General features: G+C 36.4%; 1 protein-coding gene across 1 annotated transcript; it reads left to right on the top strand.

Moving 5' to 3' along the window:
* Positions 1-1356: 1356 nt before the first annotated feature.
* Positions 1357-1818, top strand: LOC145687576 (uncharacterized). The gene has a single exon (XM_081761042.1). It carries the CDS (start codon positions 1357-1359, stop codon positions 1816-1818), a length of 462 nt encoding a protein of 153 aa, XP_081617168.1.
* Positions 1819-13616: the final 11798 nt, after the last annotated feature.

Raw genomic sequence — 13616 nt, 5'->3', positions numbered from 1 at the left:
TGTTACTAGCTTTTATTTTATTCATATACACCTACATCTATCTATCTATCTATCTATACGCGGATCTAAGGGGGGCTACAGGGGGTATAGCCCCCCTTGACGCTCAGGTATACACTGGATAAAATAGGCTTCAATCCTGCTTTACACTGGATAAAGCTGCAAACGATGGTTTAGCTCCTCCTTTGATCATATCAGTCTTCAAGTCTCATCCTAAACGAAGGAAAAAAGTCCAACCTACACCCCCTCGCGGAAGAAAGCGGACAACGTAATAGGTGGCTAACGTAGGTGAAGACCGACCGACTACTCTGACGAAGTAGCAAGAAGTGTATCAAAAGAGGAATTTGCTGCAGTAACCGCATGATGTTTGTAAAACTAAGTACAAAACCAGTGGATATTATAGTAATACAAGTGTGTATGCTAACAAGCGACCATGATGACAATAAAGTAGACGTATTGTATGATGAGATTAGCGACATATTGCATCAGAAGGAAGAGATAAAGTCAACACCATAGTAATGTGAGACTTTAACAGTGGAATAGGAGAAGGAGCCGCAAATAAGGTGGTAGGGCCATTTGGACTAGGTAGAAGAAACGAACGGGGCAAATGCTTATCGACTTCTGTAGGCAAAATGATATGGTGGAGAGAAAAGTTTTAAAATTTCCATTTGCCCACCAACCTTTGGTTGAAGTGAACAAACACGTGACCAACACGTGGTTTTAAAAAGAAAACAATATGTGCACATCGAAAAGTCCAGAAGGTAAGAAACGCTACCAAATCGATTACATTCTTGTGAAGCAACGTTTCAGGAATAGTGTACAACACGTGAAGACACTACTGGGAGCGGACATTGCGATTCGGATTACAACCTTCTAGTTGCAGAAGTGAAAACCTGGTTTAAAAAAAAATGTGGTAGGATAAATCGAAAATGGAACTTAGAGCGACTGAGAAAGTTTGGACAGTGATGTGAAACAACATATTGAAGAAAAAGATTGGCGATATTTTAAAAATGTAAAAAAAAAAAAAAAAAAAAAAGTTAAGGAAAAGTTAAACATAATCTACTTAATACACTTCACCACAACATTGGCAAGATGAAAAGAGCAACGAGAAAACCGTGCGATGCTAAAGAAGATGGAAGAAACATAGTGATACTTAAGAAGAAGGAAGAACGCACAAAGGCGAATAGCATGAACATCAAGGAATACAGGAGGCTGAATAGTGAATTGAGAAGAGAGACGGCCAAAACCAAAGAAAAATACCAGGAACAGATGTGTGAAAAAAATAATGGAACTTCAACGGCACGACAGATATGATCTGATGTGTCAGGAAGCACAAGAATTAGGAGGGAAAGCTAACAAATGAACACACACATTTGGAATCGAAAATCTACAAGGTCATGCACTGACCATCAAATAATTCTTAGAGCTTGGGAGGAATACATAAAAGATCTATATGGCCACAAGAACTGTCCCAAAGATATTGCGTTTGAAGCAGAGGAAGAGGTGGTTGATTATGAAAACGGACCCAGTATATTAAAAAGTGAAGTAGTACAAGCCATCAATGACATGCAAAGGAGGAAGGATACTGGAGATAGCGACATGCCAGCAAATTTGCTCAAAGAATTAGGAGACAAGGAATGGAAAGTATTGACTTCCTTTATTAACGAGATCTACCTAAGTGGAGAATGGCCAAAGGATTTTCTTGATGTTACAATGTTTGTGTCACACAAGGAAAAGGAAACAAAGAAGTGCAGGGATCACAGAAACATTAGCCTTATTTCCCACATTGGAAAGATAATTACACGCATACTGAACATATGACTGGAAAATAAGATAGAATAAATGTTGGAGGAAGATCAGTTCGTATTCCGGAAAGGAAAAAAACGCACCAGAAATGCTATTGGGTTAATGAGAATTATCTCAGAACGAGTTCTGGTCATAAAGGAAGATTTGTGTTTGTGCTTCGTAGACCAGCAAAAAGCTTTCGACAGGGTCAATTGGACGAAACTTTTGGAAATACTGAAATAAATAGGGGTCAACTGGAGAGACTGATGGTTCATTCGCAACCTGTACATGGGGCAGTGAGTGAAGATGCGCTTGAATGAAGGAGAAGCCAATAGTGTGGAGATTGGAAGAGGATCCAGACAATGATGTAGTATGTTGCCCCAGTTATTCAACATTTATAGTGAATGGTTAATGAAGGAAGCATTAACGAGAACTGGAGATTTCAAGATTGGAGGGCAGATCATTAACAAGATCAGGCATGCAGATGATACGGTTATTATAGCTAGAACCGAAGAGGGACTACAGGAGATGATTGACGAAATAGTTGACACTGTGAAACTATATGCAATCGAAACCAACTTCGAAAACTCGAAAGTCTTGAGAATATCAAAAGAAAATTCGTCTTTACGGGTCAGAGTATGAGAAAGAATACTTGAAGAGATCGACCATTTCAAATATCTGGGAAGTATTTTGACGAAAGACACGTATTGCACCAGAGAGATCAGCACAAGAATTGTCATAACCAAAGAATCATTCAAGAAGAAAAGGCCATTCTTAACTAGAAGCCTTATTATTTTACTAAGGAAGAAATTGGTCAAGTGCATATATTGAGCATTTGATTTTATGGTCCAGATCAGAGACTTGGACATTACAGGATTTAGAGAAGAGATATTTCGAGAGTTTCGAGATGTGATGTTGGAGAAAGATGGAGAAGATAAAATGGAAAGAAAGAGTAACAAACAAAGACGTTTTAAAACGAATGAGATAGAAGTGGACGCCTTTAGCCACCAGCCTTCGAAGAAAGGTCAATTGGATTGGACACATCTTGCGAAGAAATTTTCTTCCTCATACCGCCATAGAAGGAATGGAGGAAGGAAAGCGAGGAATAGGAAGAAGAAGATCACAACTGATCGATAACTTGAAAATTAAAAGAACATAGTGAGAGTTGAAAGAGGAAGCTGAAAATCGAGAAACGTGGAAGAAACATTTCCAGGCCCGAACTGAAAATTAAAAAGAAAAAAACAAAGAAAAGAAAATTTAATGTCGTGCTGGTCGTCATTCCGACACAGTCCTAGTGAAATTAAGGAATATGATGAGAATTGTCAGAATGGCCGAACCGGAAGTGCGCAATGTAAGTATTTTGTGGAATGTACATCGCATGTTGAGCTGTGCTGGTCATACATCTGAAGGGATAACGTCACTCATCCAGTACAATGTCCGGGGAAAATATTGTGTCAAGTAGCGGCCTAGGCCTTGGATAGGTACCACTACCACATTCACCTTGTGGAACAATGAACAGATTCAGGGAAAACCTGCTACGGAAACAACGGAAAGTAATGCGTAGAAATGATCGTAAGGCGGGAGGCAAGGAGCTGGGAAGACACTAATAATGCTAATACTAATACTAATAATACTACTGCTAATACTACTACTACTACTACTACTACTACTACTACTACTACTACTACTACTACTACTACTAATAATAATAATAATAATAATAAGAAGAAGAAGAAGAAGAAGAAGAAGAAGAGTGACTAAAGAAAGCTACAGTCATTGTGCTCGCAATAGCCTAGTCAAATACACAAAAGCACAACAGTGCAGTGTTTAAAAAGAAGAAGCTTACAGTTCATAACACAGAGAAAGTGACACAAACAAAATCTTCAACGAAACTCTTGCCACGGAAGTCACACAAGGCGTTCTAGCTGAGAACTGAATGCATGGCTTTGAGAATTCGTGGCTCTGTAGTACAACGCTGCCTTAGCATTAAGAAAATAATGTGTGCAAACTCTGGTGGCCACCTATCGTGATACATTTTTTTTTCGCCTTTTGTTATCAGTCGTGCCAGGCGAATGCCGATGTGGTACCTCAGGCAATGCCCGCTTCTGTCATCATAGTTTTGTCCGTCCCATCCTGATCATACGTCATAGTATTCAATGGATGAAAGTTACAATCCAACTTAAAACGTAAGATTTTTCGAGTTCTGTCTGCTACAACAAGCACTCATGCCTGGCGTAGCTGAGTATCGCCACACAATCTAGCACTTCAATCAATATATATCCAGTGTTGTTACACGATAGTGGTGTACTAGAGTAACTCGTGAGTGAGTGTGTGTTGTGTGGTGCAGTTAAAATGGTCAATTACTCATATCGAGTAAATACAGAAATGATATTCGCTTATGGTTAAGCAGAAGATAATGGTCGGGCAGTAGCATGGATTTACCATAAAAAGTACCGTATCCTCACTTACAGCAACGGACACACAATACGCTTGGTACCTTTTTTTTTTTTTTTTTTTTTTTTGCGTTTGTGTGAAACATGCTCCTTTGATGGAACATGTGAACATGGAGGACGTCAGCTTTATGTTCGTACACCATACCTCTACGAACGTGTGCTATGAGACATTGCGAATAACCCAGTGTAAGCTATAGCGACGTCCCTTCAGTATAATATCAACCATCAAAGGGCTGTGCTGAATATTCTTCACGATAACTACTACTATCCCTATAATCTGCAACGTGTGCAGGCATTATCGCGTGACCATTACCCTCCCAGGGGTTTTGTCGGTGTTTTTAGCATACAAACACCACCATTTTTGGATTTATTTTGTAGTTTATATTCACATGTGAGGCGACGTTTGATAAGGCTGGCATCATTAATTTACACAACCATGATCTGTGAGATATAGAGAACCCAATGAAATAGTTGAATCTCCCCATCAGGAACAGTTTAGCGTCATTGTTATGACGGGAATTATTGGGAACAACCTACTTAGGTCATATTTACTCCACAGCACCTCGATGGACTGACGTATTTAGATTTCCTTCAAAACATTATGTATATTGAACTTGAAGTTGTGTCACTGCAAGTAGGACGGGATATGTGGATGATGAATGTCGGAGATCTAGCTCACTTTCAAGGTACTGTTCGCCAATATCTGAAGACAGTTTTTTTTCCGGCAGATGGATTGGTTGGGGAGATCATGTTCAATGGAGGGTCCGGTCGTCTGACCTCAACTCCCTCGACTTTTCTTGGGGAAACAACACTCTACCAAAACCGGGAGTGGTTCTAATTTGCTATTACTTTTGGTTTCAATACCAGCTTCAACGTTTATCGACATAGTGCGAAAATGGTAACATATAGCTAGAAGTGTCTATTTTTTCTACAAGTGATTCTGAGTCTCAAGACATACCATTTCTATCCACAATACTCTACCAAAACCAAAAGTGGTTCAAATTTTCTATTTTTTCCGGCTTCAATACTGATTTATGTAAAGCAAAAACTTTAAATGTTATCAATATTTTTTTTTTCAATTGATTCAGGGTTCCATGAATATTTTCCATCTGCGCAATTATATCTCTATTGAAACTACATGTGGTTAAAATGAGCCATTTCCAGGTTCCACGTTTAGCGCCAAAGAAAGAAGACGGTAAGAGAGAGAAAGAAAACGGTAAGAGATAGCAAGACGTTTTTTTTCTTTTTTGCAAACGATTCTGCTTCTTAAGAATAGATTTTACCTCATCCCTTAGCCTTTTATTCAAGCCGAAAATGGTTGAAATAAACAATTTCTTGTTTCGACCTTTATCACCTTAGAACAAAACAGTAACATATAGCAAGTAATGGCTTTTTTGCTATGGATTCTGCATTCGAGGAATAAATTCTATATTTGATTATATTCCTCTATTCAAGTAGTTATATGTGTACTACTGCAAGCTTAAGTATTGAATTAGCGTAGTTTAGATACAATAGTTTCACATTGTGAAACATTTACTCACTTTTTGTCCCTTCAGTTTTCGCCACGCAATTATGTCATTGCTATTTCAACGCTTTAAATCCTAAGTCCATACAGAGATCGTAATATATTATTAACACATCCGGACGGAGCCCGAGTCGAACTTTGTTGTTACATATCAGTTCCTTGCTTACCTAAAGCTAGAGGTTGTCGGTTGTGTGTAAAATGTATTTGGGCCTTCACCTAATATCTGACAGTGAAACTGTAAACGTCTTGCAGCCTGAATGTTGTCAATTCTCGTGTTCTTTGATACTTTGCTGACGAGCATAGACGAATGTTTTGTGGCAAAATGGTTTGATTTCCTTTTGCAGGAAACAAACCGAATTAAGAACAAATAAATATTATAAAAGTTAACGTTAGATTCTGGCAGCGATGTGCACGATTTTAAAGTTGATGTTGAAGCTTCCAAGGTCATATCATTTCAGGTGTTTGTATGCGTATCTTATCATGATAAATGCTTGTTTTGTATATATTGTCGCAGCGTTAAACATCGTAGTACCGCTTGGGAGCCATCGTATCCATGTCTGCTGCACTGTAGTCATATGCCGCCAGTGTTGCAGATGGATAAACCTCCTCTTGCTGTTACTAGATCACATTAGTAATTGCGCTAGTTGGTCTCACTTTGGACTTTGACACCGGGATTTGTGACGTCATAGGTCAAAGGTCAATGTCTTTAGCCCGGGGTCAATGACGGAGAGGTACCTAGGACCACCCCCTCTAGATTTTGGCAGGGGTAATTTGGCCAACTCCCTAGTTTTTGGCAAGGGTACATAGGACAAATCCCCCTTAAATTTTGGAAATTACCAATTCTAAAAATTTGATGTTGTAGCCTAGGATCAAAGTATGTACCTTTATCAGTATTGGGGGTCCATCCTCTTCCCTTTCATGGGTAAAAAAATGCCAAAAATTCAAATTTCGGGTTATTTGACCTAATTTATCCCATTTGATAAGGTTTAGTTACCTTATATAGCTATGCGGACGTACACAGGGGTCCATTCCCTTTCATAAGATATGGGTAAATTGGTGCACCCGTATACAATTTTGGAAAGGCTTCCTTGGCCCACCCCTTAAATTTTGGAAATTACCTAGTTGAAACATTCGATATACTAGTATAGGACGTTAATATATATCACTATAAATTTGGATAGTCCACCTCGTTCCCTTTCATGGGTAAAAATTGCTAAAATGTCAACGTAAGCAATACGTTGTACCACGTGTTTGTTTCATGGCACAATTTATCCCCATTGATGAGGTCCTATTACCTTATATCGTTATATGGGCATGCATAGGGGTCCATTCCCTTTCATAAGACATGGATACATTGATGCACCCCTTTAAAAATTTGACAGGTTACCTTCGTCCACCCCTTCAATTTTGGAAATTGTCCAATCTAACCATTTGGTATCATAGTGCAAGACTCCAATATATAATACTATAAATTTGGATGGCCCCTCTAGTTAACTTTCATGGGTACAAAATTGCCAAATTTTAGTACAAGCACGTGTTCGGTTATTGACTCAATTTGTCCTCTCTCAAGAAATAACATTGGGATCAATTTTATTTCATAAGGTATGCGTGTTTCCTTGGGAAGGGTACTCCCTTTCAATTCTGGAATTGACCAAATAAAAAAAATGGTAGAACTTTTAGGGTGTCAAATATTAGTACGCTCACCTGATTGATGATTTCTTTTGATGCGCGAGTCTTTGATACAACGACGGGTCTCTGGTACTTATATGTTCTTCAGGATATATGTCAGGTGGAAATTGTGAACAAGATTCATGGCACTTAAAATGTTTTCAACTTTCAAAATAAAAGAAATCAAACCAAATTTTCAAACACAAATTTTTGAAATATAAAATTTTGAACTAAAACTTTCAAAAATTCAAACTAAAGGTTTTCAAATAAAATTTTTCAATATTTTTCAAACACAATTTTGAAAAAAAAAATCAAAGAAAAATTTCGAAACAAAAATTTTCAAACGTAAAAATTTTGAAATAAAAATTTGAAACTGAACAGTTTCAAACAAAAGCTTTGAACAAAAAAAATGAAGCGAAATAAAATTGAACCAAAATTTTCAAACAAAAAATTGGAACAAAATAAAACAATTTTCAAACAAAAAAATCAAACGAGATTTTGAGACGAAAAATTTTTCAAACTAGAAAATTCAAAATTTTCAAATTATAAATTTTCAAAAATATTTAAAAAAAAATAAAAATAAAACAGGAAATTCAATTATAATTTTGAAACAAAATTTTGAAACTATTGTTTTTAAAACAAAAATATTCAAATATATTTTTTTAAATGCATTTTTCAAGCGAAAATAATTTCAAAACTAATGTAATATCAAACTGTGATCAACTTTCACTATTAACAGTGGAACTTTATCCGGTTTTCAACTATTCGATTAACAAATAAAGAGTTTTCATCTATTCGATTAACAAATAAACAGTTTTCCATTTCTTCGCTAACATTTAACAGTGAGTGCAAGAAATAAAACGAAAATGTTGAAACTAAAACAAGATTTTGAAACAAAAAAAAAATCCAATCAGTGATATTCAATAATCACTTTAAATACGCATCATATTTGAAACAAGGTGTTAGTGTTCATCATGCATACACAGTGGAAACATCCATTTACATGTATTCTCGCAGGACCTAGTGTGTGTGCCAAAACGTATTTTGTGAAGCAATTACTGTCTCATCTCCCAAGCATGATCAATACGAAAATTCGTAAGATATACTGGTATTATGCAGAATGGGAAACGTATATGAAACAATGCCGGTTCCTGTAGAATTTCACGAAGGCCTTCCACGAATGAAAGATTTCAGCAGCAAAATGGACCACATTTGATTATTATTGATGATCATATACGAGAAGTGAAAAGTGATATTGTTGATTTGTTCACGAAAGAGTCACATTATCGAAATATTAGTGTGATTTCTATAACACAAAATGTGTTTCATCAAAGTAAAGCAAATAGAAATATGAGTTTAAACTGTTCGTACTTGGTGTTGTCTAAAAATCAACGTGATAAGTCGCAAATCAAGCATATGAATTATCAAATCATGCCTGAGCATCCAATGTTTCTACAAAAAAGTTATGCAGATGCAACAAGAAATTCACATGACTATTTACTGATGGATCTTAAACAAAATACACCCGACAAAATGCGATTTCGTACAAATATTTTTTCCCCTGACGATTTGCATCATTACGTTTACGTACCAACAAAACGTGTTTAAATTTTTGTGCATGTGTAAAGGATGACTTAATCTGTCATGATGTCTTCTACAGTGAAACACGATGATCTGATACGTGCTCTGCACAAAGTTAAACCGAGATTGCTTAAAGCTATTATTACCAATACAGACGCTTCATTAATTCATAGTATTTGTGAATGCTGTTATAATGTCTTGAAACGTAGTGTTCCACTGACAAGTGCACAGAGGGCAAGATTAAAGCGTTACAAGAACTCCCTCCGCTACTTCGTGGATAATACAAAATCATTGAATAAAAATAAGAAACATTTAGCCGTACAACAATGAGTATTTTTACCTGCACTACTTGCACCCATTGTAGGAAGTGTGTTATTCAGTATTTTGTTTACATAATAAACATCATGGGACAGAGCAAGAAAATGGTTTTAGTGCCACCAGAAATGCTTCAACGAATGCATGCATCACCATTTAGTGTGAGTGAAAAACGTGAATAAAATCTCGGTCGTGAAATGCAATCTATATTGAATACGTCACATCCCAGTAATGAAGAAAAGTGGAATCAGTACAATAGATACTACAGAAATATCTTTATGTTATACGGAAAAAGGAATAACCAATACCACCTACAATTACATCAATGAAACCTGAATGCGACGTTCCGAATGTTGATGATAGCACGAAGCATGAAATTTTAGCTGCCATACTACAAATATATCGTAAGAAAGCCGAATCACTATTCCATCTTTTAAAAGAAGATGACACAATTACGTGCAGTCATAAAGGAACAGTGTACATCTACGATAATAAACTACATGAATCCAATATTGTAGATTTAATATGTGATGTGACTCGACCGAGGAAACATACAAATCCTCAAGGAATTGTTTTGCAACTACGTTTCATCGTCAAGCACGCCTCAAGAATTTATTGGTAAGTCAGGGAAATTGAACTATATTGTAAAGCATAATATTACAACAGCATCTGAAGGATCAGCACCATCAAAAGCTGCACCAGAATTATTTTCTTCCGGAGAGGAAGATGATGATGATGATGATGATGTTTTAGAAGTTCGACCAAAAAGAAAACGTATCATTCCACAATAGACAACCTATAAACCATGAACAAAAAAGTTGAAATACATTTATTATAATCGAGCACATCCTGCATCATTTTCTACTGCAAAGAAATTATGGCAAGCCAGAGGAAAATCTATACCTCTAGCAAATATGAAACTTTGATTGAACAAGCAACCTACTTACACGTTACATCGTCCAGTACGTCGTCGTTTTCGTAGGGATTTTTATCTTGTCAACAATATTAATGATCAATGGAAATGTGATTTAAATGTTTTAAAATCACTTCAAAACTATAATGACCACTACCGTTATATTCTTACAGTGATTGATGTGTTTAGTCGGTACGGATGGGCTGTACCACTAAAATTAAAAATGTACCGAGGATATAGTGAATGCATTTGAAATGATTTTCCAGGACAGGAAACCAATTGTGCTATGTATTGATCAAGGAACTGAATTTACCAATAAGACAGTACAAAAGTTTCCCAGTAAACACAACGTGCTGCATGTCACAACAAAGGATCCATATATTAAAGCAAGCATCGCAGGAAGATTTATTCAGACGTTGAAACATCGTATGTGGAAATACTTTACCAAATATCAAACGTAGAATTACATCAAAAGTAATACGTTTGCTTGTAAAAGCATACAATGAAAGTCGACATTCCAGTATTAAAATGGCACCTGCAAACGTTTCTAAAGACAATTTACTGGAGGTGTGGCATAACTTATACGACAAGAAGCTACAACATTTAAAAGAAGATACAGATTTATCTGTTGGTGACACTGTTCGTATTAGCAAAACAAAACTTATCTTTGACAAGGGTTACCTTGAGAACTGGACTTGGGAAATATTTAGAGTAAAAGCCATTGTACCAAGAAACCCACAAGTGTACTGACTAGATGATTTAAATCATCAACTGATTGATGTCGATTTCTACAGAGAAGAATTAGAACCAGTACCGCTCCCTTCCACTTTCCTCATCGATAAAATATTACGTACAAGAACATAAGGTCGCAGAAAGGAGTATCTCGTCCAGTGAAAGGACATCCTATCTCATTCAATTCGTGGATCCCTGCAGCTTTACTGAAGAAGAAGAATAACGGAACCTGATTGAGATTTTTTACTTTGCACTTCCCAGTAACAGTTGCATGGATTATTTTCCGGAAAATGCATTGACTTCATATATTAGGAAAATACAAAGACGTGTAGAGTTCGGCCAGAAATGGGACGTGGCAATTGTAGAGATTCATTATCCACATCATTTACTGAACATTAACAGTGAATTCAATAAGATATATTACAAACCATCAAGTAGTAGTGACCAAGAACCACGGAATATTTTAACTATCCCTGTACGCTATTGTAACAATATAAGGGATCTTATTCATGCAATTAATACGCATCATAAAGAAACCAATTTATTTATATCTCATGATACAACTAATAATATATGCCTCATAAGACATCCCAATAAGGAAATTCATACTTATGTACAATTCTCACCAAGTGTTAGTTTAATGCTTGGATTTGAACCGAAAAGTGATTTAAACAATATGCAAAATGGACAATATGCACCTTATGTACGATTAGGTTTACCATCAAAAATGTACGTCTAGTGTGACATTATTGAATCTGTCATTGCTGGAGATACAATGGTACCCTTGCTACGAATTGTCAACATGGATTCTGTCAATCATATCTTTGAAAGTCATGTAGTACAAATCTTTAATCCTGCACATTATGTTCCGGTGGAAAAAAAATGAATTTTGAGCAAATACAATTCGATGTGAGGGAGAGCACAGGTCATCGTATGCCATTCACTTTTGGAACGGTGCGTACGCAACTACATTTCCGTTGTCATCGTCATGACTGATCCGTATTTGCAATACTACCAAAAACAAGCGTTGTCCGGTATATGAAACGTCTATGTGGGAAGTCCCTATCAAGCAGAACATGAAATTGGAAGTTTCCTTGGTGGCTTATTTCGTTCAGTGTTACCACTTGTAAAGCAAGGAGCTAAAATTGTGGGAAAAGAATTATTAAAATCAGGTACCAATATGATTAATGATGTTGTGATGTCAAATCAACCGCTGGAAGAATCGTTTCATCAACGTGTGCAAGAGGCTAAATTAAATGTGCAAGAAAAAGCTAAAAATAATTTGAAAACTATGCTGGGAAGTGGATATCATAAACGAAAATAAGACGACTGCTCTCAGTTTGAGGTTGACATTCCAACCATCAACAACGCCATCAATCCTAATAAGAGATGTAGATTATCACACAAGAAACAGAAGGGACCATTGACGTCGTCACCAGACATTTTTGCTTAATTCAACGATGGCTTTCTTGCATCATCAATCCTGTGAATGTATAAAAAGTGATTTGGATATTTTTCCAACGTTACGCATGCAAACCATTGTTCTCGAGAATTATATTATAGGGTACAAACCAATTAGTTCAATAGCTGAAAATTCGCCAGTAGAATTTGTAGTGAGTGGTAGCAGTGATGAAAATATTGATTTGCCACAAATCTTATTATACATCCAAGCACAAATTGTGAAATGAGATTGTTAATATTTCACTAAAACGAATAAACCAATTGCACCTGTCAATGATTTTCTAAATGCCACGTTTAGTGAAATACAAATCTACTAGAACAACAAACTGATTTCATTTCCGTCCATAATCATCCATATCGTTCGTACCTGGAAAAAAAACTGCTCAATTATAGTGATGGAGCTAAAAGTTCACATTTACAAACAGCAATGTGGTTTCGAGATACGACTGGTCATATGAACACAACCACTAGTGAGAACAAAGGATTTCAACAGATCTATGAACTGACAAAACAAAGTATGAAATTCGATATGATTTGACATATTCATTGACATTTTTAATCAAGATAAATTCTTAACCCATGGAGTGAAATTACGTGTGAAACTAATTCCTGCAAAACAAAACTTTTATCTCATGGCCAGTGAAAGTGGTATCAGTGCAAAAATTCATATCCTAGATGCATTGTTGCAAGTGGAAAAATGTCTAGCCCTAGCGTCAAAATTTCACACAATAAAATGTTACAATTTACACGGACAAAGTATCCTCTGACACGAGTTCAAATGAAATCGTTTTCCATCCTGAAATATACACAATTAAAAACTATTGATAACCTGTTTATGGGAACATTGCCAAATCGTATTATTGTAGGATTTACATCAAATGAATCATCCAGTGGAACCATCACCAGCAATCCATTTGAATTTCAACATCGAAACATTAATTTCTTCACATTGTACGTGGATGCAAAACTGTACCTTCAAACGCACTGCAACCCAGCTTTGAAGAGAATCTCTACATTTCGTCGTACCACACTTTGTTCTCAGGCTCAGGCATGCATTTTACCAATACTGGAAATACAATTTCAAGAGCCGACTACAAGAATGGATATACACTGTTTGTATTTGACCTAACTCCCGATTCTTCTGCTGGAGATAATCACTATTGGAATTTACAACGACATGGAGCCC

Source organism: Thermobia domestica, chromosome 6, assembly GCF_964235325.1.
Source record: "Thermobia domestica chromosome 6, izTheDome1.hap1.1, whole genome shotgun sequence".
Lineage (NCBI taxonomy): Eukaryota > Metazoa > Arthropoda > Insecta > Zygentoma > Lepismatidae > Thermobia > Thermobia domestica.
The sequence above is the reverse complement of the archived record's forward strand: the minus strand, read 5'-3'. Positions and strand labels throughout refer to the sequence as shown.